General features: G+C 46.5%; 1 protein-coding gene across 1 annotated transcript in view; it reads right to left on the reverse strand.

Moving 5' to 3' along the window:
• The window catches only part of COL22A1 (collagen type XXII alpha 1 chain), a 239,702-nt gene that overhangs the window by 7,022 nt on the left and 205,196 nt on the right, over nt 1-27,484 (reverse strand). Inside the window, exons 48-61 of the mRNA XM_058833583.1 lie at nt 26,984-27,037; nt 26,093-26,146; nt 24,513-24,566; nt 23,153-23,206; nt 22,300-22,353; nt 21,190-21,243; nt 20,575-20,619; nt 19,591-19,644; nt 18,525-18,578; nt 16,684-16,737; nt 14,165-14,236; nt 12,365-12,400; nt 11,398-11,442; nt 10,935-11,114 (exon numbers count right to left, since the gene is read on the reverse strand). Of these exons, the coding sequence (XP_058689566.1) occupies nt 10,935-11,114; nt 11,398-11,442; nt 12,365-12,400; nt 14,165-14,236; nt 16,684-16,737; nt 18,525-18,578; nt 19,591-19,644; nt 20,575-20,619; nt 21,190-21,243; nt 22,300-22,353; nt 23,153-23,206; nt 24,513-24,566; nt 26,093-26,146; nt 26,984-27,037 (864 nt within the window). The remainder of the gene's footprint in view (nt 1-10,934; nt 11,115-11,397; nt 11,443-12,364; nt 12,401-14,164; nt 14,237-16,683; nt 16,738-18,524; nt 18,579-19,590; nt 19,645-20,574; nt 20,620-21,189; nt 21,244-22,299; nt 22,354-23,152; nt 23,207-24,512; nt 24,567-26,092; nt 26,147-26,983; nt 27,038-27,484) is intronic.

Consider the following 27,484-nt stretch of genomic DNA (forward strand, 5'->3'; position numbering starts at 1 on the left):
AATAACTCATCCTTAAAAATTACATCCCTAGACTCATTGACCCATACACACCTCAGCGTGATGTGAAATGGGAGGAGTGAACTAATGGCAGGATTTCCGGGCAGCTGGCATCAGAAAAATAGAAAGCTATAACAGAAATAGCTTTCTTGTGAGAAACTCCATAGATTAGCAGAAGAAGACTTCTGTTTCTCTACAAAGGCTGATGAAAAGACTCTAGCAGGAATTGGGACTGTTTTAAACACCAAAGTTCCAAACTTTTTTGTCTCTATGTTGTCATATGAACAAGGGAATGGAGGGTAGTGAGGGATGAAAGGGTTTTCTGGAAGTTTATTCTGGTGTTCTTATTCTTGTAGTTTTGTTAATAAACTTTCTTTGTTCCTTTTAAGTTTTAAGCCTGTTTTGCTCTTGTTCTAATCCATATCTCACAGCAAGAAATAAGTAAGTTTTCTAGTAATTTTTTTAGTTAATGCTTTAAAACCATGACAATAGAGAATATAACGTGTAGGCTCCCCAGTGCCCAGCACAGAGGAAAAATCACTGCCCTGGTCCTGCTGGCTGCACTAGTGCTGACACAGAAGGCCAGGAAGCCACCGGCCTCCTTGCCCACCTGGGCAAATGCTGGCTCATGTTTGGCCTCTGTTGGTGAGCAACCCCATGGCCTTTCCTGCTGGGCAGCTTTCCAGCCACTCTGGCCCCAGCCTGGGGCACTGAGGGGATTCTTGGGACACAAGGGCAGGACCCAGGCCTGGCTCTTCTGGAAACTCACCCCACTGGCCTTATACCATCAATCCAGCCTGGCCACATCCTCCTGCAGATCCTTCCTACCCTCAGCACATCAACACTCCCACCCACCTTGGTGTCATCACAAATTTCCTCCTGAGGATACCCTCAATGCCCTTGGCCACATCAGCAGGTCAGACACTGAACAGAAATGGATCCAGGGGCCACCACTACTGACTGGATGCTAACTCAGTACAGCACCATTCAAAGCCACTCTCTGGACACCCAAAAGTTCTTAACCCAGCAGAGTGCCCCTGCCCAATCCCTGAGTTGTCAGCTCTTCCAGGATTGTGCTGTGGGATACAGAGTCAAAGGCTTGGCTCAAGTCCAGGGAGACTCCATCCACAACTTTTCACACAGCCCTGAGGCGTGTCATGCTCAGCCCTAAGGACATCAGGTTGCTCAGGCAGGACCAGCCTTTCCTAAACCCACATTGGCTGGGCCTGATCCCTCAGTTGTCCTCTCTGGGCCGTGTGATCCCCCTCACAATGATCTGCTCCAGAACCTCGCCGGGCCCCGAGGTCAGGCTGACAGGCCTGCAGTTCCTCACATCCTCCCTGCCGCCCTTCTTGGGCCTGGGTGTCCCATTGGCACCTCCAGTCACCTGGGACCTCCCCGACTGGCCAGGAATGATGACAATAAAGGATGGGAGAGTTGCTTGGCAAGCTCTTCCGTGGGCTCCCTCAGCACCCCTGGGGCACTCTGGGCAGCCCCATAGACTTGTCAGGGACTCAGCGGCTCTGTAGGTCACCAGTGACATCCACCAGGATTGCAGGGGGTCAGGTCTGCTCCCCATCCCTGTGTGCCAGCTCAGGGGACTGCTTGTCCTCCAGATAACCCATCTGACTCCTGAAAGCTGAGGCAAACAAGGCATTCTCTACCTCAGCCTTTTCCTCGTCCTTTGTGACCATGTTCCCCTCACCCCCACATCGAATAAAGAAAGGAGATTTTTCCTTGGCACTCCTGTGTTCCTAATCTCTTCTAACAAAGACTTTTATTGGCTTTTACAGTAGTGAACAGATTAAATTCAAACAGATTTTTGCCTTGCTGATGATCCTTCTGCCTGGGCTCAGGGCCGGGACACAGGGTGGGCTGGGTGGGTAAAACACTTCAGCATGGCACAGGGCTTCTTTGGGGATGTTTAGGGGAGGAACACACAAGGTGGCACAACACAGAGCTGTAGGTCATTGGAACCAGAACAAGCAAAGGCAAAGTTAAAAGGAAAAGGCCTAAAAAAGGCCTTTGTGACCAGGCTTGGCTGCATGGAAACCGCCAGGCCTCAGGGACAGGGCGTGGCCTTGCCCACCAGGCCTTTGTGACCCGCGGTGACGTCACGTGCAGAGGCCATTGTGACACAGGTCAACGTCATGACCATGGGGGCTATAAATACCGACAGTCGCCACTCTCAGGAGTGCAGCTCTCTGAGGAGGCAGCAGCTTCACTGGAGGCAGCAGCTTCTCCGAAGGCAGCAGCTACCCGGTGTGCTTGTGGCCAGTGTCTGGCAAAGCACACAGAAGATGACCGAGAAGCAGCAGGCGAACGCTCGCGGCCAGCCCCGTGAGTGGCAGCCCCTGCTGTACAAGCGGCATGGGTCAGCGGGAAGGCAGGACAGTCACCTGCCGCCCATTCAACCTGCACGTGGGGACCTGCTCGACATTCAGACCCTGCCAGTTTGGAAACAGCTGGAGCACTCTGAGAGAGAGGTGCTCCTCAAGCTAATGGGAGGGCCCAGCAGCAGCGTCTGCAAGGACGTTTTCAGAGAGCTGGGCCCACATCTGCGGGAGAACAGGCCCATCGAGTCCACCCTGAGAACCACAAAGTGGTTAAGTGGACGTCAGGGAGGGGAGGGAATGCGTCGGCCCACCGGGCAGAGTGCGCGTGACAAGCAGCTGTGCCTAGAGGATGTTGAGGCTTTGCTGCATCGTGCGGATAAAACGTTGCAGGAGGCGGATGAGCTGTTGTTTAGATGCAGCTTCTCCCCCCTGCACGACAAAGAAAGCCCCACGACGCCCAGGTGCATCCTCAAGGATACACCAAGCCCTACTCTAGAGCCAGCTGCAGGCCCCGCGGTGCCTCACAGCACTTGCAGCGTGACCAAAGACGCTGCAGGAGAGACACCAAAGTCCTCTGAGCTGGTGTCTCTGGACCAGTTGCTGGCCGAGCTGGGCCCCGTCTCTGACGACTCGTTGTCCTGTGACTCTCTCGTCAAGGAGCTCCTGGAAGACTGGGAGCAAAAAGAGCTCCCTGACAGAGAACGAGCAGGAGACAGGGACAGCGAGCCAGAGAGTGCCTTGTTTCTGCCACCGCAAGGCAAAGCAGGATGTGTCCTCAGGGATGAGTCAAGGGTCACCCCGGAACTTGCTGCAGGCTCCCAGGTGCCACACAGCACTTCGGGCGTGACCACAGACTCGGGAGGACAGGCAGAAAACAAGGCAGAGACGGCAGCTCCCGACCTGTTGGAACAGCTGTGCTCCACCTCTGGCGAGTCACTGCCCTGCGATGCTCTTCTAAACGAGCTCCTGGAAAAGTGGGAGGAAGAAAGAGGAGCAGCAGGAGAGAGTGACAATGAGCCAGAGAGTGCACAGCCTCTCCCAACAGAAGAAGAAAAAGAGCCAGCATCTTTGACTGCGGACAGCGATGAGGGCCTCAGCGAGCCTCTCCCCACGGCACTGCCCGAAGAGGCAAACACGTCTGCAGTGTGTGCCTCGGCTGCCGTGGGCGAGGCCGACGCAGCATGGCTTGAGGCTGGCTGTGCCCAGGCCACCCCTCCCCAGGAAGGGCCACGCAGGGCTGGGGAGCTGGCAGGGGCTTGCCCGCTGCCTGCCCAGCCCCTGGCACGCAGCGCTCCTGCTTGCCCCGCCGGCAGCGCAGCCCTCCCGCAGCCCTCGGCCCCACGGCCATGGCGCTCCATCGCCAAGACGGCCCGGCGGGCTCTGCGCCGGCTCTTCTCCTTCAGCTGCCTCCGGGGGCAGCCGGAGGACTGAGCCCAGAGCCAGGACCAGGAGGAGGCCCTGAGATGCCGGCTCCCCCTGAGAATGATCGGCTCCCGGTGGCAGGGCCGGGTGGCATTGGCACCCCACCCCAGCTTTACCCCTTCTCCTCTTCTCCCTCTCCCCTCTCCCATCCCTATCCCTCTACCCCACATTTCTTGTTAAATAAAATCCCCATTGTTAACTTTGGTAGATGGTCTCTGTGGCACCTTCATTCACACATAGGCATCTCTCACTGACCACACCATACCAGGGGCACACACCTGCTCACAGCACTCCAGGTGTGGCCTCCCCAGAGCCCAGCTCAGAGGGACAATCACTGCCCTGGTCCTGCTGGCCACATTGCTGCTGACACAGAAGACCAGGAGGCCACCAGCACCCTTACCCACCTGGGCAAATGCTGGATCATGTTTGGCCACTGTTGACAAGCAACCCCATGGCCTTTCCTGCCAGGCAGCTTTCCAGCCACTCTGGCCCCAGCCTGGGGCACTGAGGGGATTCTTGGGACACAAGGGCAGGACCCAGACCTGGCTCTTCTGGAACCACACCCCACTGGCCTTACACCATCAATCCAGCCTGTCCACATCCCCCTGCAGATCCTTCCTACCCTCAGCCCATCAACACTCCCACCCACCTTGGTGTCATCACAAATTTCCTACTGAGGATACCCTCAATGCCCTTGGCTACATCAGCAGGACAGAAACTGAACAGGACTGGCCACAAGGGACAGCACTAGTCACCAGACACCAACTGGATGCAGCACCATTCCCCACCACTCTCTGGACAGAGCCATCCTGACAGTTCTTAACCCAGCAGAGTGCCCACAGCACAATCCCTGAGCTGTCAGCTTTTCCAGGACTGTGCTGTGGGATACAGTCAAAGGCTTGGCTCAAGTCCAGGGAGACTCCATCCACAACTTTTCACACAGCCCTGAGGCGTGTCATGCTCAGCCCTAAGGACATCAGGTTGCTCAGGCAGGACCAGCCTTTCCTAAACCCACATTGGCTGGGCCTGATCCCTCAGTTGTCCTCTCTGGGCCGTGTGATCCCCCTCACAATGATCTGCTCCAGAACCTCGCCGGGCCCCGAGGTCAGGCTGACAGGCCTGCAGTTCCTCACATCCTCCCTGCCGCCCTTCTTGGGCCTGGGTGTCCCATTGGCACCTCCAGTCACCTGGGACCTCCCCGACTGGCCAGGAATGATGACAATAAAGGATGGGAGAGTTGCTTGGCAAGCTCTTCCGTGGGCTCCCTCAGCACCCCTGGGGCACTCTGGGCAGCCCCATAGACTTGTCAGGGACTCAGTGACTCTGCAGGTCACCAATGACTTCCACCAGGATTGCAGAGGGTCAGGTCTGCTCCCTGTCCCTGTGTGCCAGCTCAGGGGACTGCTTGTCCTCCAGATAACCCATCTGACTCCTGAAAGCTGAGGCAAACAAGGCATTCTGTACCTCAGCATTTTCCTCGTCCTTTGTGACCATGTTCCCCTCACCCCCACATCGAATAAAGAAAGGAGATTTTTCCTTGGCACTCCTGTGTTCCTAATCTCTTCTAACAAAGACTTTTTATTGTCTTTTACAGTAGTGGCCAGATTAAATTCAATGATTTTTTGTCTTCTGATGATCCTTTTTACCTGGTGTTGGGGCCAAGTGCTGGGACACATGGTTGGCTGGATGGGTAAAACACTTGGGCACCAGCAAAAGGCTTCTTTGGGGATGTTTAGGGGAGGAACACACAAGGTGGGAGAAAAGAGAGCTGCAAGTCATTGGTAGAAGAACTAGCATACGGAAAGAGAGGGACAAAGGCCTAAAAAAGTCCTTTGTGACCAGGGCTGGCTGCATGGAAACCGCCTGGCCCCTGGAACAAAGGGCGGCCGTGCCCACCAGGCCTTTGTGACCTGCAGTGACATCGTGCCCAGAGGCCATTGTGACATGGGTTTGTGTCGTGACTGTGGGGGCAACAAAACCCTGCAGTGGTCACTCTCAGGAGAGCAGCTCTCTGAGGAGGCAGCAGCTTCTCTGGAGGCAGCAGCTCCCCTGGGTGATTGTGGCCAGTGTTCGTCAGAGCACTCCCACAATGTGGAAGAAAGAGGAAGCAAATGCCCATGACCAGCCCCGTGAGGGGCAGTCACTGCTATCCAAGCAGCAAAAGGTGAGGGCCGGGGATGGAGGGAGAGGCTGCAGTGGGACCTGGGGGAAGCCCTGGGGCACAGACAGCCAGGCCTGGCACCAGGCCACGCTCTGCAAGGGAGCCAATGATGGGATGGCTCAGGCACAGCAATGACCCAGAGGCAACGAGCACAGCTGGGAACCCAGCCCAGCCTGGCTGCTGTGGCCAGCACCTGTCCTGGGGCCAGGCCTGGGCTTGCTGACACGTGGGGGACACCGTGCCCACACAGCCACCTCCATCCCACTCCTACCCCTGCTTCCCACAGGTGACCCACAGCCAGCCACAGGGACCACCGCAGGTCACCTCAACAATCAAGATGCCACGAGGCAGTGTCACACAGACACAGAGACTGTCTGTGTCCGACTTGCCGCCTCTCCATGGCCCTCCATTGCCACTGGAACCTCCTTGCCAGCTCAGCCCTCAAATGCAAAGAGCAGCCTCTGCGAGGGTCGAGCTGCCCCCTCTGCCAGCAGCAGCAGCCTCTGGGTCTCCTCCCAGAGGCACAGCACGTGTTGTGGGCTCTGTGGCCAGTGGCTACCAAGAGCTCATGACACCTTCACCATGGGGCTCTCTGGCAGCTGGTGGGGCCTGGGAAACACCTTCCCTGGCAAGCAGAACCGAAGGGTTCTGGCATGGGTCAGCGGCAAGGCAGGGCCATCGCCTGCCACCCGTGCAACCCGCACACGGCGTGCAGATCTGCACTGGGAGCCAGCCGGCTTGGCAGCACCTGGGGCACTCTGAGACAGAGGTGCTCCTCGAGCTTCTGGAAGGGCATGGTAGCAGCACCTGCAGTGATGTGTTCAGAGACCTGGGCCCATGTCTTCATGAGAACAGGCCCATCGAGTCCACCCAGAGAACCACAAAGTGGTTGAGTGGGCGCCAAGGGGCAGAGGCACTTCATCGTCCAGCCAAGCAAAGTGCGCATCGCAAGCAGCTGTGCCCAGAGGATGACGAGGCTGTGATGCTTCGTCTCTGTAAAATGAGTAAGCAGCTGGAGGAGATGGAAGACAAAGTGTATGATGTGATGTTTAGAGACATCTTCTCCTCCCTAGAAGACAAAGAAAGCCCCGTAAGGTCCACATGCATCTCCAGGGATCCACCAAGCCCCACCCTGAAGCCAGCTGTAGGCCCCTCAGACCTGCACAGTGCATCCAGCATGACAGAAGATGCTGCAGGAGAGACACAAAAGTTCTCCCAGCTTGTGTCTCTTGACCAGTTGTTGGCCGAGCTGGACCCTGTCGCAGACAACTCCATGCCTTCTGATGCTCTCGTCAAGGGCTCCACAGGAGAGGCAGAAAACAATGCAGAGACTGCACATCCTGACCTGCTGGAACAGCTGTGCTCTGTCTCTGGGGACTCGCCATCAAGTACCCTTCTAAACCAGGTACTGGAAATACGGGACGAAGAAGAGCTCCATGACAGAGCAGAGGCAGGAGAGATGCAGAGTGAGCCAGAGAGCGCGCTGTCTCTCCCAACACAAGAAGAAGAAGAGGAAGAGACAGCACCAGCGGCAGACGGTGATCCCTGCAATGAGGGGCACAGCGAGCCTCTCCCCATGGCTCTTCACGAAGAGGCAAAGATGTCTCTGGTTTGCGCCTCATCTGCTGAAACCATGGAGGAGATTGAAGTGGAATGGCTTGAGGCTGGCTGTGCCCAGGCCGCCCCTCCCCAGGAAGAGCCCCACAGGGCTGGGGAGCCAGCAGGGGCTTGCCCGCTGCCTGCCCAGCCCCTGGCACGCAGCGCTCCTGCTTGCCCCGCCGGCAGCGCAGCCCTCCCGCAGCCCCCGGCCCCACGGCCATGGCGCTCCATCGCCAAGATGGCCCGGCGGGCTCTGCGCCGGCTCTTCTCCTTCAGCTGCCTCAGGGGACAGCGAGAGGAATGAGCCCAGAGCCAGGACCAGGAGGAGGCCCTGAGATGCCGGCTCCCCCTGAGAATGATCGGCTCCCGGTGGCAGGTCCGTGGGGCATTGGCACCCCACCCCAACTTTACCCCCTCCTCCCCTTCTCACTCTCTTCTTTCCCATCCCTACCTCTCTACCCCACATTTCTTGTTAAATAAAATCCCCATTGTTTCTTTCCCATCCCTATCCCTCTACCCCACATTTCTTGTTAAATAAAATCCCCATTGTTAACTTTGGTAGATGGTCTCTTTGGCACCTTCATTCACACACAGGCATCTCTCACTGACCACACCTTACCAGGGGCACACACCTGCACACAGCACTCCAGGTGTGGCCTCCTCAGGGCCCAGCACAGAGGGACAATCACTGCCCTGGTCCTGCTGGCCACGCTGCTGCTGACACAGAAGGCCAGGAGGCCACTGACCCCCTTACCCACCTGGGCACATGCCAGGTCATGTCAGTTTGGATACTCTCAGCCAGAAATCCCCATGGCCTTTCCTGCTGGGCAGCTTTCCAGCCACTCTGCCCCGAGCCTGGGGGCACTGAGGGGATTCTTGGGACACAAAGGCAGGACCCAGGCCTGGCTCTTCTGGAACCTCACCCTGATGGCCTCACACCATCAATCCAGCCTGGCCACATCTCCCTGCAGATCCTGCCTACCCTCCAGCACATCAACACTCCCACCCACCTTGGTGTCATCACAAATTTCCTGCTGAGGATACCCTCAATGCCCTTGGCTACATCAACAGGACAGACACTGAACAGGACTGGCCACAGGGGACCAGAGACCAACTGGATGCAGCACCATTCCCCACCACTCTCTGGATATGGCCATCCTGACAGTTCTTAAACCAGCAGAGTGCCCCTGCTCAAGCCCTGGGCTGTCAACTTTTCCAGGATTGTGCTGTGGGATACAAAGTCATTCTCTGTTTCCAGCCTGCTAGAAAACCATGAGCTCAGTGGTTTAAGCAGGGAGCTGGGTACCGAGGTCACTAGTTGCAACACTGTTCCCATGTCCATCCTTAAGAAAATCTCCTAACTATGCATTTATAGGACAAGTTGTAGAAATCACATCAGGAGACATCTCTGCCCTATCAGATCACAGCAGAGATCCCATGTTCTTTTTCATCATGGCACATTTCCTCACAGAGAGATGTACATGTGCCCCAAAGGTTCTAATGCTGGGTATCTGGACTTGGTAAAAACACTTATATTGGATGCATCCCCTGCCAACAGGCCTTATCTCGGGAAACAGAAGCCAGTACATGCATATGATACCTATTCTTCCAAAGCAGTGCAAGGTTTTGCCTGATTTCTGGCTATTGAAGAGAGACAGGGGATGTGGCTTCCTGGCCTTGGCCCCCTACCCAGCCCTCAAGGTACAGTATCTTTATTCCTTTCTCTGAGGTCTTTTGTGCTGTTGCTGTTGTACAGCTGCAATAGCTGTAGAAACTGAAAGTAATGTGAACAACTCTGGATGATGTAACTAAAAAAATTATGAAAGCATTTTTGATAAATAGAATAATTTTTTAGATTGTGGCTTTCCAAGTAAATAATAATAATAAAAAGTTTTTAGGGTAGCCAGGCTCTTGCTTTTGCAAAAACTCAAAAGAAAATTGTAGCTACATTTAAACAATAAACCATTTTCAAGCAGCAAGAGCAAAAATTTCTTTTATAAATCAGAAAGTAAGATGTTTCACTTTAAATATAATTTGCAATTTTTTTTGGCTAAAATTATTCTTTGCATTTCTGCCAGTTTTGAAAATGTGTCTGGTCAACCTAAAGACTTCATTCTTTTGTAGATCAGCTGCTTACAAAAGTGTTGCTTTTTCCTCACACTTACTCATTTATACAAGGATGCAGTTTGTGTCCTCTCTTTATGAAAACCTAGTGAGTTCATCTGAATCAGAAGTTATTCTTCATTAAAAACATGAGATTTAATTAAATAGCTAAGTGACATTTCAGTTTTAATCAATAGCATTGTTAATAAATACAGAGTTGGTCTATTTGTTACCTTCTTGCTGTCACAAATTTTGCATGAGAAAAAGATGTGTCACTGGTGACAAAAGAAACAATTTTGTCATTAAGTACTAAGCATTTTTGATAGTTCTTGGTGTATATCCCACTAAGTAAACATAATTGTGAAGCATACTTTAAAGGCTTACAAATTATGTTTTCAAGTTTTAACCCTATTAGTTAAATTAAGTTTCCATAACCATTGCTTGATTTCACACACAAAGAAATGCTTTGTCTAAAATTTAGTCAGAATTTACATCAGACATTATTCTCTGTTTATTTTCCTCTGAGATAATCTCCAATTCATCCTCAGGATGGGCACAGTTGCTTCACTGCTGTTGGTAGTTTTTCTCATACTACAACATGAACCACCCTCAGGCATTTCAGTAGTGAGACCCAACAGGGAGAAGGAAAAAAAAAAAAAAAAAAGAGGCAGAATATTAAACAAAAATAGTATTTCATGAATTCTGATGAGCTGACTCCAGGATTTCCAGAAATAGAGCGGTGACCTTTCCACGGCTCAGTATTTTGTCTCTTGTAACAACCAGCAGCAGAGGAAGGTGTTAGTCCTCTGTATGAAGTGCTACATATTACTGCCCTTATAGAAAGAATCTTTTTTGAGACTCCAGTGCTGTGGCCACCATCAGAGAACCTGATTTAGGCATTTAGCAATAAAAAGTGTCAGCAACTGGCCACACTGACTATGGGTCTGGATTATTTAGCTCCCCTGAAGTTCAAGTCAACACCCCCACAAGCCTTTTCCAACTTCCATCCATGGAAGTGTCTGAGGTTGGATAGAGCTTGGAGCAGCCTGATCCAGTGGAAGGTGTCCCCTGCCCATAGCAGGGGGCTGGAACTAGATGGTCTTTAACGTTTCTTCTAACCCAAACCATTCTATGATGCTATGATTCCCTGAGATGTGAGACAGCTCCCCTTTATGGGTATCAAGAGCTAAAAACACTGTCTCCCTTTACAACATTCTCCTGCTCCAGTTTCTGTCAGCCTCAGTGCATTCTGAGACACTTTTCTGATCCCTGTGGCAGGAAGATTACCATACAAAGCATTTCTCTGGCGATCTTACCCTTGGTCCTGGAAATCCTGGTTGTCCCGGAGCACCGGGAGGTCCAACTTGCCCAGTGTCTCCTGGAGGTCCATGGGGACCCATCAGTCCTGGATGGCCCTTACGACCAGGTATCCCGGGATCACCTGGAGGACCCTTTTCTCCATGAGGGCCTTTTTCTCCTTTCATGCCAGGCTCACCCTAAGTGAAAAGAAGGACATTACCACCACAGAATAAGAGGCAAACTTCTGATTTTCAAACACAGAGAAATGCTCACAGCTGAGCTGGCTAAGATGCTGAGTACAACATCTGGTGCATTACAAATGATCCACAAATTATTCTGATGGAGAAAGATTAAAGAGAGACCTGGGAGACTGGGAAACACTGGCCTCAGTTTTGAATGACCTCTGCCCCCAGGCCCTAACTCAAAATAGCTCTCTTTATTTCAACATAATGAAATAACTTGTAATGTTCTCCAACTTACCCTCTCTCCTTTGGAGCCAATTGCACCCTGTTTCCCTGGTGTGCCCTGCAACAAAATAAAGGTAAATATAAAAGAACCATCCATAATAAGAGTAAATAATGAAACATATGCCTTTGTAATGATTCCTGTGACCCCAGGAAAATTTATTTCCATGACAACCCCACAGTTTCCTGAGAGCTTTCCCTTTTGCTCTCAATTATCAACAATCTTCTTTCTTTATTAAAGAAAAATAACCAAAAAAAACCACCCAAAAAAACCCCAGACAAAAAAATCTGAAACAAAAAGAAAATCAACAACCCACAAAAGAAAACAAAACAGAAAGCATGACAAGCATGTTGAGGGGATGATTCTCCCACTTCCCTTCAGTTAGACCCCACCTGGTGTGCTGTGTCCAGCTCTGGTGCCAGAATATAAGCAAGGACATGAATCAGTTACAGCAAGTTCAGATGAGGCCACAAAGATGCTCAGAGAGCTGGAGCACCTCTGCTGTGGATTCAGGCTGAGAGGGCAGGGATTGTTCAGCCTGAAGGAGGGAAGGTTCTGGGGGAACCTTAGAGCCCCTTCCAGTACTAAAAGGGAGTTTTTAAGAAAAATGGGGATGAACTTTTTTGTCAGGGACTGTAGTGATAGGACAAGAGTTAAATGGCTTCACAGTCAGAGAGGGTGGTATTTGGTAGAAATTTTTCACTGTGAGGGTGGTGAGGCACTAGAACAAATTGTCCAGAGAAGCTGTGAATTTCCCATTTCTGCAATGGTTTAAAATCAGGTTGAATGAGGTTCTGAGCAACCTGGTTTAGTGGAAGGTGTCTCCGCCCCCGGCAGGGTGGGCATAAATCAATGATATTTAAGATCCCTTCCAACCATTCTATCAAAAAAACCCAATTTGTTGCAACTATGGTAACACCCTTGGTGATTTTTTTCCCTGTGACACCAATCTTATATTGAAACAATTAGGAATTTAACTTACCTCTTTTCCAGGAGGACCTTTCTCACCTGGCTCTCCCTAAGAGACACAGAAAGTGGATTTAGCATTGCACTGGAGGAGTTGGAAGAACGATTCCACCTAATAACCATAAGTCTTTCGTTGTGTTAACAAGTTTTCTTCTACATGGTAGCAGGTTTGCATGATTTATCCTTATCCTACTGCTATTGGTCATTCCTGGATAGACACATCCTGCTATTTGGAAAGCATTTTTTAGTGAATTTGCATGCCATGTTAAAATAAGTAACAGGAGGTAATTTCTAACAAACCAGCTGAGGGCAGATGTTTCACTCAAAGTGTGTTCCTGCTTTCAATACATTTTGTTCCTTTTTCTTACCAACAATTCCCAAAGCTTCATACACTTTATATGGCCTTGCTTAACTTAAGGAGCACCAGCATCATACCCGTAAGTGTCTGAAGATGTAAATTAAGTAAATTTTGCAGGTAGAAGTCCCAACTTGTATTACACCAGCTGGAAAAACACATACAGAGGATAAAGGAATTTTAAGCCTGCTCACCTGTCTTTCAGAACTATATTAAATAATCATAATTTGAATAAGCACCCTCATATAATTATTTATATATATATATATATATATATATATAATTTTTTTTTTCACTTACAATGTGATGAGTACACAATAGAGTTTCCATTTTAGTGTTTCAATGAAAAAAGTATCACTGCAGTCCTGGACTGCACATAAAGCAAAATGAACATTAAACTAGTTGTTCCTGAAATTCTGGCCACTTTCCCATCTCATGTACAGAAAAAAATAATCTAAGTCTGTTTGCAGGCAAAACACATGATCATATCAATAACATGCATTCAGGTGATATTTTCCCCTGGAAACAGAGCATCTTCAGCTGTGTTAGCATCCATGCATGTATCCATGAGAAATGGAACTAATCAGAGATGTATGATGCAAATTAGACTGCATTAAACTCACTTGAGTTTTCCTTAAAGCCACTTTAGTTTTAAATGGCCACCATGTTTGCTGCTTAAAATTAATTATCCAGAAAAATATTTCTTTCTCCTCTTTTCATCCAAAAGCTCACTTTCAAATTATAAAATAAAATATTAAAAAATACAGAAAGAAGAAAGAACCATCCCATGAAAGATTCAGCTCTGCTAGAGACACAAAAATCTTTTAAATCTCATTTTTTGTCACAACAAATCTAGAAATAAAAAAAAAGCAACAAAACCCCAGCATTCACTTTTCCCATCCTTCCAGTGGAATTCAACATCTTTTACTCACTTTGAAAGGTCTAAAGATACTGGATTCTGAGGCTGTGATATTGTCATGGGTATAGCTTAATTATTTATTATTTCAGATCACTTTGGGAGATACATGAATGCTTTAATTGCAATGTACCTCTGTTAGTAGCAACAAAGGAATTTCCCTTTAGAGTAGCAAATATCAGAAATACCTGTATTATTACTGGCACTCAAAATTTCCCTATTTAGTCCATTTAAGGTTCATGCAGAGGTATCATCTGAGAACTTAAATACCCTATACTTGAATTAAGAAGACTACTGAGGCAGTCTGATTAATGAACACATTATCCAGCTCCATACATGAAATTATGGTTGCTCATCCATATGAAAAATGCTATTTTTGCAGTCCGGTTTCCTTTGGAAGTAAAATTATATGGCTTCTGGATTTGTCAGATCTCCTGCTTATGCTTTTTTTTTTTATCTAACTGAAGATGATCGTGTCCCATCTTCCTGTCTAACATTTAAAAGCAGGTAAAGAGAGGATCTAATCCATCCCCAGACATACTTACAGGTGGTCCTCGGGGTCCTATAAAGCCAGGGAGTCCTGGGCTGCCCGTTTCTCCTTTATTTCCTTTGGGACCCTTAGGACAGAAATGAAACAGACACTAGCAGCCCTTTCCCCAGCACTTCTTTCCCAGAGCATTCATTTAGAGATACTGGAACTGGGAAATTTCCCTTTAGCAGCAGGACTCCCAACACTGACAAGGAAGAACAAAGTATTATAGAAAAGCAGGTTGCAGGCACCGTGGTTGCATTATTAATAAGCTATGCAGGGTCCCTGGGAGAAGATGAAAAGGAAGGGACAATTATGGCAGGGGGAGGAGGTGTGTTCCATGGTTGTGGTGGTGTCACATGGTTTATAAGGGGGTGTTGAGAGTGGAAATGCTGTGATGGGTGATGACAGGGAAACAGTGCAGGTGGTCATACTGCTCAAATCCAAAAATATAACCAACAGACAGCTACAGGGCTTCTCCTTTGCCTTTATTTCCAGGTTCAATTTATAAAATGTCTGTCTTTCACTTATCTCTTGTGATATTCTGTCAAACTGTCCCTTTTCCCTTGCAGATCAGGGCAGTAGAAATGACAGTTCATGATACAGAACTGTTTCAGGCACACTTCTGATGTGGTTTTAACTCTTAGTTTAACCTTTGCTTTCAGAGCTTTGTTCCCTACTTTTTCAGTTCAGAACATAGCCCTTTTTCTTCTTAGAGTAAAACTCATACAAAGTGAGCACCAATGAGCCTGACAGGCACAAAGCACATGGATTTGGGGTGTGCAACTTGCCCTGGAGACTTCAGGAGCTGGACTGTGTTTCTGTGTGTGGGCTTAAGCATGAGCAAGTGTGATTTGTGATGGGTATTGTCAAACAGCAAATGCCTAAAGAGAAGGCTCCTGGCAGGTTTTACCTTATGGTTACAAGTCAGCAGTGGTGAAGGTGGAAAAAAAAAATCACCCTTATTGTCATGTTAACCTTCCTCATATCTCCTTCTTTTCAAAATAGAAATATAAAATATTGGCTTGTCACACCACACAGTGAAGGAAATTAGTGCATTTCAAAATAAATGGATTTATGTACAGCACAAGCAGACACTTCCCATAATAACCTTTATGAAAAGGAGAGGATTCATTTTAATGACAGAGAAAGATAATGATGAGATGACTGTCTGTTCTGCTGACCAGCACTGTCTCGTTGTTTCCCCTTCCTCATCCATCTGACTTTATCCTTTTTCAATCTCCTATGTTATTTTTGGACTCTAAATCCTCTGGAGCAAAGGCTGCTGTGGTGCTGTTTGTGCAGGAAGCTGTCTGGTGAGTCTCTGGGTCACATCGTATAGGTACTGTGATAACACTATGATGATTAAAATAATAATCCCCACTTGGCATTCACAAGGCATCCCAAAGCCACAGTGACCTGATAAAGACCCAGAAGGTGAAAAATCAGTGATAGGAATTGGGAATGGGTGGGTGTAATGAAAAGAAGAAAAGAAATTTGAAAGGCAAAAGCAATGATCCAAGGGGTAAAAGAAGCAATGTCAGAAGTCCCAGGAAGGTAAAAAGAGCTTATGTCAAGGACAAAAAGCCTGTGGCACTTATTTTTTGATGCAGAAAGGCTGTCAGACTGCAGCACCCTGTCCTACCTCCCCACACAGAAAGGTGTTATTTGCTTCTCTGAGACATCCCTGCAGATGCTTGATCAGGGCACAAGTCAGTGATGAGGCTGGGCTGGCTTTATGGCTTTGCAAGGGTCACAAAGAGTGAAGTCCTGCTGCAGCTTTTCACATTTCTCCTGCTCTGCCTTTGTTTCCTTATTAATGCAACAGTCCAGCAAGCTGTACTGTCTCCATGGGCAAAGAGAGGGAAGAGCCCTGCATTGTGATAGATGCTACTGGGCACAAGGGAATATTTTCATGGATTTGCTGAATTCTGGACGACTTTCAGCAGAATAGAGGAAAAAAACACAAAAAAACAAGCAAACCACCAGCTCCTCACTGTCCTTCTAACAGCTCTTCATTTCCAAGCTGTTCTTCCCCACAGGATGGCCTCAGGGGAGTTTCATTATGCTTCCTGATCCTGGTTTACTGCCCGCTGTCTGTTCTTCCCCCAATTGCCTGTGAGGATTTTTCTGCTGCCACTATTCCTCAATGGCATCCTGCCAACTCCCTGAGGCCCTCTCCTTCCTTGTGACAACTCTCTGCTGGCTGCACGCTCTCTGCTTGGCAAAATTAAATCTACTGGTGAAGACGAGGCATGCCAATCTTTTTGCCATGCTAGGCAATCAATCATTTCCATTTGCTGTGAAAACTTAACTTTCACTGGGAACAGTGATGACCCAACTAGCATCTCAATTCCAGGAACGTAGCCAAACCCCCTTCAAAGTTGTGGCCAGCCAGTGATTTTCAGATTACCCTTCTTCAGGCATGGAAACCTCAACACATAAACCAGCTACAGATGCTACAGATAATCCACTCCTCCTACATTTCATCAGTCACCTCTCCTGGATGCATGAGTTTCCCTTTGTGGTACTTACTGGGATACCAGCTGGGCCAGGTTCTCCTGCAGATCCAGGCACTCCATTCTTGCCCTGTGTCAAAAGAAAAATAGTTTAGTGATGTAATGCATGCTAAAACTAGAAATATCCAGCTACACCTACACCAGCAGGGATTTCTTTAGCATTGTTCAATCTCCTCTCCTGACAGACTGTGAAGTATCTTATTTCCAATTGACCTCACAGCTTCTGCATCCCTGATTGCACGGCTGATCTCAGGAAAAAAAATAGTATTTGGACACAAATCCACAGGCCTGAAGAGGACCAAACCACTTCTCCTTTCCTTCACCCTTGTCCTTATCATATGCAGCATCCTTCTGTATGGACAGAGCCACCTCCTCTGGCTGCTCCAAGTCATCACTGTTCAGACAAGAGTCTTTTTAATCATCTCAGGCTTCCCCTTTTTTGGGGAATGGAGAGAAACACTTGTTCTAGCAGTTGATACTTACCTGACACCAAAATTCAGAACTAGCCAAGTGATACTTTGAAGGGACCTGTTTCTCACTGTTCCTTAAGAAAGCAGCTGAGCTAATCATGCACAAAGTTTGGTGAGATGAAGTTCTACACTCCTCTCAATTCAACATGCAGAGTCTTTCCCTTCATTAGAGTTGGCCATAAAGACTAGCCCTTGTACTCTCAATATTCAAAATCATGCCTTACACTCTTTTTTAGATAAAAAATAAGGAAAAGAAAGAACAAGATGTCCTAGTTTAGGGCAAATTAGGGAGACAAACTGACATTTTGACCTTCAACATAAAAGTAACTCTTCTGCAAAGAAGAATATGGCCTGGAGTTATGATAATTTCTATCTCTTCAAATATTTTTACTCACTGCTAGTGTTATGCAGGGGCACGACACAACAGTGAGCGATGCCAGCAGTACAGGAGCAATGAGATCATTTATGAAGTAGACACAGGAACTCTCCTTATGTTCTTGCAATCTCATCTAAACTGCCCCAGCTTGGAGGGACCTGCTGCTCCAACTCCTGGCATTGCTGAGTCAGCATTTCCCCACCCCCAATCATGCTGCAGAATCTGTTTCACTACCAGGTCTTCCAAGAAGGAAAGGAACTCATTCATTGCAACACACTAAAGATGTGCCTTGGTTCAGCAACAGAGATCTCTATTCAGATTTCATAAGGATTAATTTCTAAGACAGAATTTTAAACCCTATGAAATTAATAAAAGTAATTTCTGAGCCATCCCAAATGAGACTTTTTGAAGTGTCAACTAGATTTCTATTTCTCCACTGAAGCTGAAATAAAATAGTACAGGTAAATAGTATTACAAGTGGACCCCACAAAACTCAGCCTGGGTACCCACAGTGAGTGCCTGCCTTTGAAAAGTGAGATCATGTGAGAAGTGAGTAGAATCCCAGAGGTAAGACTGAAATATGAGTATTTCTGACTCTGCAGTCCTGACAGAATCCATTGAACTGTTCTTCCCACTGAACAGTTGCTGCAGTTGAGTCAGCAACCATCAGTCCCTTGCAATACTGTAAGTCTTCATCAATTTCTAGCAATATTGTTATTTGTCTTTCTGAAAGGCAAAGTGTTTTAATCAAACATTCTGAATCTTCCTAAACTGTCTTCTTCCAAGCCAGAGTTCTGGACTGCAGAACATTCCCATCACACACAATGCCCCATCCCTGGAAGTTTTCAAGGCTGGGCTTGATGGGGCTCTGAGCAAGCTGCTTTAGTGGGTGGCATCCCTTTCCATGGCAAGGGGTTAGAACTACATTATCTTTAATGTTCCTTCCAATCCAAACCACTCTATGAATTATGATGTACCTCTAGAAATGGCTTGTCAGGAGAGAAAACTCACCGGCTGCCCTCGGAGTCCTCGAGGGCCCTGTGGTCCTATGGGACCAGGATCACCCTGAGAGGAAGAAAAGTATTCTGGTGAGTGAGAAAGGTCTGACATGGATGCAAGTGAACAAACATTTTAAAATGTTCCTGCTAAATTACACTGTTCACATATTAGGGGAAGCAGTATTAAAGGAATCTCACTTCCCCCTTTCAGTTATTTGTGAGGAAAACCAAACCTCTGAATTTTAAACACCTACCACTAAATGCAGTCCAATTACAGGCAGAAACAATTTCTATCAGGTTATAATCAGATTATCTTAAAGCTGTATTTCTTAGGGACAGAGATTCTCTGATATTTCTCAAGAATTGACTAGTTTGTTCTCTCTCCCAGGAGGCTTCAGAGCCGCTTCCATCTTCTCTGAGGGGTTCCTTTTCATCTGCCTTACATTTTGCTTCGTTCACCAGTTTCCAGTGGCACAGCAAGGTGCAAATGAGAAGCCACTTCTCCAGGTCCCATGGCAGTGGCACATCAGCTGCTTGGAACATTGCACTGCAGCTGCTGCAGGATCCCACGTCAACTGCTCCCTCCCAGGACTTTGTTATATCACTGCATGGGACACTAATCATGCCAGAGGAACTGTTTGTACCATCTTTCTTTCCTCTGAGCAGCAGCAACTTATTCCATAGGTATTTCACAGACTTCAGTGGAGCAACACACTCAGTCAGGTGCAGCTGTGGCACAGGAAGCGTGACAGAGCCTGGCCTGGTGGGACCTGCAGAGCGAAGCATTGCTCAGAGATGGGTGCCAGAAGACAGGTCCATGGCTCCCAAGCACAGCCTGGGTTTCACACAATGCTGCTTTCTCTGCTTATCCAAAGATGTAGCTGGCATTTTAGTGCCAGCAGTGACAAAGGCCCTCTAATTCTTTGTTTCCCTTAATGATCTTTGCACAAATCATTCCCTGCAGTAATTCACCCTTTACTGAAGTTTCTGCAGCTGTTTCAGGTCAGGGTCACTGTGAATTAAATTTTTCATTTGTCAGGGAGAAGGAGATTCATTTCTGCTCAAAATAGTGCACTTACATCTTTCCCTGGTGGCCCCTCACGACCAGCAGGACCCATCACACCTGGCTCCCCCTGCAATTCAGCAAAAAGGGAAGAGAGATCAGCTCAAGGTCAAATTCAGACCAGTATCACCACTATAAGTGGTATGGGGTCTCTGCAGTGTGTGACTGAACTCAGTGAAAACTTTTTTTAAAGCCAGCAAGAGCCTCCTTCGTCTTATATGACATGCAGCTTATAAAAATAACTCAGAAACGTCTCCTGTAAGTGATGCACACGGCAATGCTCTGCTTTCCAGCAAATTATTTGCTGCTGCTACTGCAGGCACTGAAAGAAACCAACACATTCATGATACAGAAGCTATCATAATGAGGAAGAGATGAGGATCTCCAGCACTGGATTTTTCATACAAGCTTCTGCAAGCAGAGAAATTTATTTCCCTGTAAAAAAGGCAGAATTAGGTGGAAGAACATCCAGTTTTGTATTCTCCCTTTTACACCAAGGAGCTCCAAACAGAGTGGAGAACAATTTTCATGCAGACTTGAGGTTTGAGTTTTATGACCCCACAGGCAACTAAGTCAAAGGGACATATCTATTCACTTTTCTGTAAGTTTTATACTTGGACTTTTTTGCACTTCTTCAGCACTTGTGGAGGAGAGTTAGTACTTGTTCAACAAGTACAGTAGGGTTCCACACTTTGCCAGCATTTTAGCAGAAGGATGTGGTATGGAGGCATCCTTGAGACTTCTTCACAAAGGACTATCTCAAAGGGAGCATCAAAGCATTACGTTCTACCAGCTGCCTTACCTTCCCCAGAATTAGAAGTTCAGAAGAGGGAATGAAGACAGCTGCTGTCATTTTTGTGCCATAGATGTGGCCCATGGAATCATAGTTGAAAAGCCACATGAAACACAGTCATCATTTTTACCTTCTGCCTCAGAAAGGGCAACTTCATTTCCCACAATCTTTATCCAAAGGATTGTGCATGTGGTACCTGTTACTTACCCGGGGACCTGGGGGACCTGTATCTCCTCTCTGTCCTTTGAAGCCCTACACAAGGGAATGAAATCAATCATTATCCATCACCCTGATGCAGGAAACACTAAGAAAACTCTGGCTTGAATGTTTATTTAATAACCTTTCCAGTTTTGCCAAAAGTTACTAGGGACTGGTCAGCACGGAGCAACTGTATCCTAGGGAGTAATCAGGCAGGGCCACATCACAGGAAGAACCTCCCATAGCTCCTTAAACTGTAAAACCAATGCTGTGGTCTGTGTATCCCTGGTGTGACCAGCCAGTATGTTATTTAACCCTAAATTTTGCTGTCCCCACTCTTTCAGAGGACAGAGAACACAAGGACTATAGCTGTGACATCTGGTGGAGAGATGTCACGAGGTTACAGGCTTTCATTTCTAGGGAAGGGATTTACTCTTCTTCATGTGTGAAGGATTCAGAAATGTCTGTGTTCTATTTTTGTTGCTTATTCATGTATTTTGTTTAGTCACAATGCCACAGCTGGTTATATGTTTGCATCAGTAAAGAACCTCATTTGCCCAAGAAATGCTCCCTTACTACAGTACAGGGGGTTGAGTGAGTGGAACCCCTCAGAGCAGCACCCACCGGCAATCCTCTGGCACCCTCCCGGCCTGGGAGCCCTTGTTCTCCAGGCTTTCCCTGTGGGAAACAATAATGCTCACGTTAGAGAGAGCCCCAGGTCCATCTCACTGCTGTTGAAAACTTCCCACTCCTCTCCCTTAGCCATAACATCACTGAGAACTGGGATCTCCAGGGTTTGTCCAGCAGAGTCTGAGTTTGCAAAGAGAACAGCAGTGACAGACATTCCCAAACACACCTCGACCTGCACTGTCACCTGCACTCTGAGGTCCTGAGGCATTTTACAGCTCTGGACTGGTGCACATTTGCAGTGTTGTAGTGCCAGAGGGGTGATGCACAGAGCTGCACCACTACCTAATCAGCACACAAAGAATCAGCATCTGCACATAGAAATGGGGTGGTTTGGTGCAAACACAAACTATCTGCTGCTGCTGTGACAAGCACTCCTCTACTTAGCAGTTGTCCTAATGCCTGGGAACTTGGCTGTTCCCAGAACCACTAAGTCCCATTTGACAAGTTGGCAATGCCTGATATTTGAAGCACATTCTTCATGTAACACATGAAACACAGAGTTTCAAGAAATAACATTCACTACCAAATTTACTGACATTGCCTTTTAGCTGACAACTTTGTGGCTCAGCTTTTTTCCCTCAGCAAATGCAAGTATAGACTAAATAGAGAAAATAAAATATAAATCCTCTAATTCTGGGCAACAGAACTATCTCAGAGCAATCCAGAAAAAAAGCTTTAAAGACTCCTCCTTCCCTAAACTTTTTTATGCCCCATAAACTTCTATCAAAAGGATGGATCACTAGGTTTAATGTTACAAGACAACCTTCTTTCTCTACAGTGTTTAAGACAGCTGTAAAAGTGGAGTCACTAAGTTTTAGTGTATTTATGGTAGTTGTAAAAGTAGAAGAACCCAGTTTCTTTTCAAGATTGCTCATGTGTCATGCCTATAAATCGCTCAAGACAATACAGTCATTCTGGTGTTAAGAACAGATGTGCAAACAGGCTCCTTGTTCCCCCTAAGGAGTCCATAGATAGGCAGCTCTAAAAACAACAACTGGATGTAGCTTCTGATTGCCTGAGCAAAACAATTATAAATTACATTACCGGCTCCCCCAGAGATCCTGGTTTGCCATCTTTGCCATCATTCCCAGCAATGCCCTGTTAAATGAAATGCAAAAAAAAAAAGGAATCAATAAGGAAGATTGGTGGGAGTTTTGTCAGTGTGAAAACTCTGCTCATCATGACATGTTTATGTTTGCCTAAATCTCCAAAACCTTCCCTACTTCTGTAGCTCAGTCATAAACCTCTCCCTGCCACACCCCTCTAACAGCACAACCTTTCCTTTTCCAATATGGCAGTATTTCCCTTTCCAGCAAGGCAAGTACTCCAACAATCTTAAATCAGGATTTTAAAACCAGCTGTTATAAATCCTTGTAATGCCATTATCTTAATTCAGGTAGGCTACTTTACAGTTGAATTATCTTTGGTTCTATATTTATGACTGATTAAAAAGAATCCCAGAATCTTGTGCTGTTACATTTTCCAGAAGAGAGGAGTCTATACCCAAGGTGCACTTGAACGTGAATCAGTGCAAAGGAATCATTTTGACTGTGAATTCAGATAAATTCAATGTCCCAGCCTCTGAATCCTTGAATCCCTTACACTGGAGTTACAAGTTGATTTTTGTGCTCTGTAGAAGAGTGTTTCTTCCAATGAGAAGACTCACAAGGAACAGTCCTGATTCACATTGTTATTAAAACTTTGCTTTAAAGTGTTCAAATACAGCATCCACACTGTCCTGGAACAAGGACATTACATCAGCATGACAGAACTGCTGCAGACAATGCATGGCTCTCAAAGCACCTCAGAAGTGTCACCTCTTTGTTTTACACACCTATGTGTGCATGTGCATGAATAATTTAATGTACTTGACTAGAAGGAGCTTAGTCACACTCACTGGAAGTCCGGGCAGCCCTGGTGGGCCCTGTGGACCTGGGGGACCATCTTTGCCCTGGAAAGAAAGAAAGAACAAACACTGAGGGTCAGGCAACCTCCTCAGAGGCTTCTATCAGATGAAGATTTATTACATCTAGAGTCTGCCATGGGACAACTGGGAGAAGGTGGTCTTGTAGCCCATGTCACACAGTCTATGAGGTTTTCTTGAACTCCTTCTAGTTTGGAATGGATGGCTCTCTTTTCACATTAAAAAAAAATCAGTATTATGTATGAGTTCTTAAAAATAAAACACTGAAATCACTGGTAATTTTTTTCCAGAAGTTTAATTATATTTAATATTTCATCCTCAACCTTCTGGATGAGGTGTCCTGCCAGGAAGCAGATGTATATTGTATATGTTTTAAATGAGTAGTTACAAGAAGTACCTTGCTGACCATCCCAAGAAATCCCCTTAACCCACAGGACTGGAAAACATCATCCCAAGTCTTTCACAATGCCACAACCTTGTCATCCATTTGAAACAGAATTTCAGCCAGCCTGATCATCTTCTCTCTGGCCTCTCTGAGAATGCTCACTGATTTCATAATCAGCCATCAGAATGACCATCACTGTTTACTTATGATGAAGTTCAGGTTGTGAAATGGCTTTGCAGAAGACACCTTGTCCCTTAGGAAACCTTGCTCTAGAAATTCATCATGGAATTACACAGTTTTAAACTCTTCCAACTCAATAGGGGCTATTCTTCAGGGAAGGTTCATGTCCAACATTTCAAACTGAAGCTATCATCACTGAGATTACCTCTGTCTCCCAAGGTTTTCTGATGCATTACCCCAAAGCAGCATCCGAAAACCCTTCTAATCAAACAGCAGTGCCAAAATTCTTCATGGGCTTCCAGGAGGTTATACGTGCCATTTGGCATTTTTGGTGGTGCCAGGAAAGAGTGCCAGGCTCCACATCTCAGCATGGATGTGCTGTGATGTCCTTCAACAGGTTGCTGGTTATATTTTGATAATCCCCACACAGGGTTCAGATATTAGCCTTAGGTCATGAAGCATCCTAACAGATTTAGAAATCCTGTTCTGGAGGCTAAGAGATGTTATTAGCAAGGACAGACAGACAAGAGGTACAAAAGCTTCCACAGAGGTCCCATGGGCTGGACTGTCCTCTGGCTAACTTGGAATTTCATTTGGTGCACAAAAAAATGCTAGAACAGTAATCTGTGGTTATTTGTGGAGGTTCTACTTGCAGGCTGAATATTTTGGGGAGCTTTCAAAGGATATTATATGGATGCCAGCTCAGCTTTACTTCACAGACCTAAACCTAGGTGAAGGCAGTGGTTGAGCCCAGAGCTTAGAGCTTACCACGTCTCCCGGGTTTCCTGCTGGTCCTATTGGTCCTGGTGCCCCATCTGACCCCTGAAAAAAAATAAAGCAGAAACAATGTGAATGATTAATGCATTTTATATGTTTGTCAACACATTCCCTAAAATAGCTGGCAACTCTGGAGCTTTCTTTAATCACTCAGCTCAACATTCATTCCATTTCTTCATTCATCACTAAAAAGCAGTGACAACCTCTGCACTCAATCAGCCTGCAAAGCCAGAAATAATCAGATATTTGAGTTTGGTCTTGGCTCTTCCTTCTGAAAACAGGGGACAAATAGGAAAAAGCCAATCATGACAAAAATAACTCTGAAGAACAGCAATTATGGGAGAACAGAAATTATGTAGCACACTCTGTGGCAGGCAAACTCCTGGAGCCATGAGTCAATGCGGACGGAGGGAAAAGTCAGCAAAAGCTGAAGAATAAAATTGTCTAGGGGACATCACATTTTGCTCTGTTTTGACAGGCTCAGTTTTACTTTGCACTTTTCCTTTGGCTGTGAGTCTGTTCAGGAGGTCTCATAGGACAATTTTAAATGTTTTAATCCCACTGGTACAGCTCTGTAGTTGTAGCAGTATTAGGTTAATAGAGACACAGCAAATGTGCCTGTTATTAACTTCTAAAATAATGCTCATGGGAGCTCAAATGACCCACAAAGCAAGTCCATGTGTTGTCCCTGCAGCAAAGTATCCAGCATCCTTTAGGTAGTGCTACCATCTGAATATGGAATTTTAATCTAACCCCCTTATCTGGTATGTCCTGTCATTTAGTCAGTGCAGTGTGAATTCAGGCTGTGCTGGTCCCCAGAACAGATGAGGGTGGCACACCCTCAGCACAGCAGAGCCAAACTGCACTGTAAGCAGCAGTATGAGCAGTGATGACTCTGGGCAATGAAAGGTGGTTTGGAGAGAAAAGTCCCTGACTCAGAAAAAAATCCCCAAACTCGAAGGGAGTAAAGCAGAAATATCACCAGCAGGAGAGCCAAGTGATTTCAGCCCTGATTCTTCACTATCACCCCCTTTTAAATACAAAGAAGCATAATTTTATTAATGGAGAGAGCATAACTAAGAATGAGAAGGACTGTGATGGAGACAGATATGTATAATGCCTTTTAAATCAAAAGTAACTCACACTACATGAAAATTGGAGAAAATCCAGTCTCATAGCACTGTGTAAAATTGAGAACTAAAACGCTCTTAGATCTGCTAGTTCTAGACTAACAACTTATTCCACATACAGGAAAGCACCTATACATGTACTAAATAGTCCCTGTGGAAGACTTTTCATCATCATCTTTGTGTTGTATAAAGAGAGCAACTGAAGCTTAGCAACAATTTATAGAATGAGTTGAAGCAATCAGTGGAAAGTGGCCAATGTATTAAATAGCAATTACCATGAGTGGGCAACTCCATCACACTCAGGGGATCATTAGGAACCCACTGGAAAATGCAAACTCAGTGCACAGACAGATGGGAATGGTCCTTTCCACCACATGGAGCTTGCAATACCCTTTATCAGCAAGAAACTACAAGGACCATCTTTGTAACAGAGGAACTTACAGGTGGACCAGGGTTTCCAGGAGCCCCTGAGAAACCAGGCATCCCAGGGTGGCCCTGCAGAATGAAAACAGAGACTTTCTTTATGCATTAGTCACATACTTGTATGAAAGTTAAGTGATTATTGTGAGGTAACACTAAAATTAGTCAATTCACAGAGAGCTGGTTGTAAGGGAATAAAGATCCATGGCTTTTTAAAGTGAAACCTTGGTTTTCAAAGCACATATTTCAGAAATAACATAGTTAATTTTCAGGTGTAATTCTTCCCATGCCTATTTTAGTCTATGCTAATGGAAGATGAGAGCAGATATTGTGGAATTACACAAGACAGGAGGTCAGTTGGGAAATCAAGCCATTTAAAATATCCTAAAAATGTCATTGAAGAGGTGCTGATTTGCACCCTAAACCAGTGACTCAGCCCTTGGCAAAATTAACTACGAAAGTTAACTCTAATTTAAACCATTCTCATCTTTCCTGTGGCATCTCAGTCCCTCCTTAAAAGAGGTCCTCCTTACATTCATCATCTTAGACAAACAGACACACTGGCTTTTTTTGGCTTTTTCAACCCAAAAACACCTGAACTGGAAATCATCTGGGGATTATCCAAGGAAATGAGTAAGGGTTAGGTAATGTAGAAAATTTAAGGCATTCAGTCCAGAGGTGAGAAAATAGATGGTACTGTCAGGTTTTTATTGGGGATGAAGATGGAAGTCTGTGGAGGATTGCTATGGTTCCACTCTTTGGCAGAGTCCATGTGTGGTTTGTCAGTGATGAAGAGCTCCCATCTTCCTGCTCTGCCTCTGAGAAGGCTGCTCTTGTACAGGCGTCGTAGGAGTTACTGATGAAAGAACAATCACAGTGACAGCACTGCTGGAAAGCACACTCTGTTTTTACCTGTTCACCTTTTTCTCCTACTTCCCCAGTCATACCACGGTCTCCTTTAGCACCCTGGTAATAAAAAAAGAGCCATTGAAAGTCAATGAGATTCAGTGTTGTGACAGCTTTTTGACCTCTCTCATAAAGCACTTGGACATACAAGAATAAAACTCAAGAGTCAGAACTGAGCCCTCTTTGCCCTCCTCTTAAATTCTTCTCTAGACTTCCACAACCAGTACTGGAGCCAGAAATATATGTGGAAAGTGGCCTTTGAGTGGACCCAGCATAGCTGTTTTTAATGTTTTGTTATCCTAGGGATAAAGAGCAATTACACATCCGTAAAGACTAGGTGGGTTGTTAGCACTTCACTAAATCACATCTTCATAAAGAATCACCTGGCCCAACAAAGGCACCCACACCCTTCAGGGACAACAGCAATAAAATCAGCATTTCTAATGTGCGGCCAGAAAATTCAGAATGAGAATGTGCTCCCCTGCTTTCTCTCTCTTTCTGTTCTAG

The sequence above is a fragment of the Poecile atricapillus genome, chromosome 2 (assembly GCF_030490865.1).
Source record: "Poecile atricapillus isolate bPoeAtr1 chromosome 2, bPoeAtr1.hap1, whole genome shotgun sequence".
Taxonomy (NCBI): Eukaryota; Metazoa; Chordata; class Aves; order Passeriformes; family Paridae; genus Poecile; species Poecile atricapillus.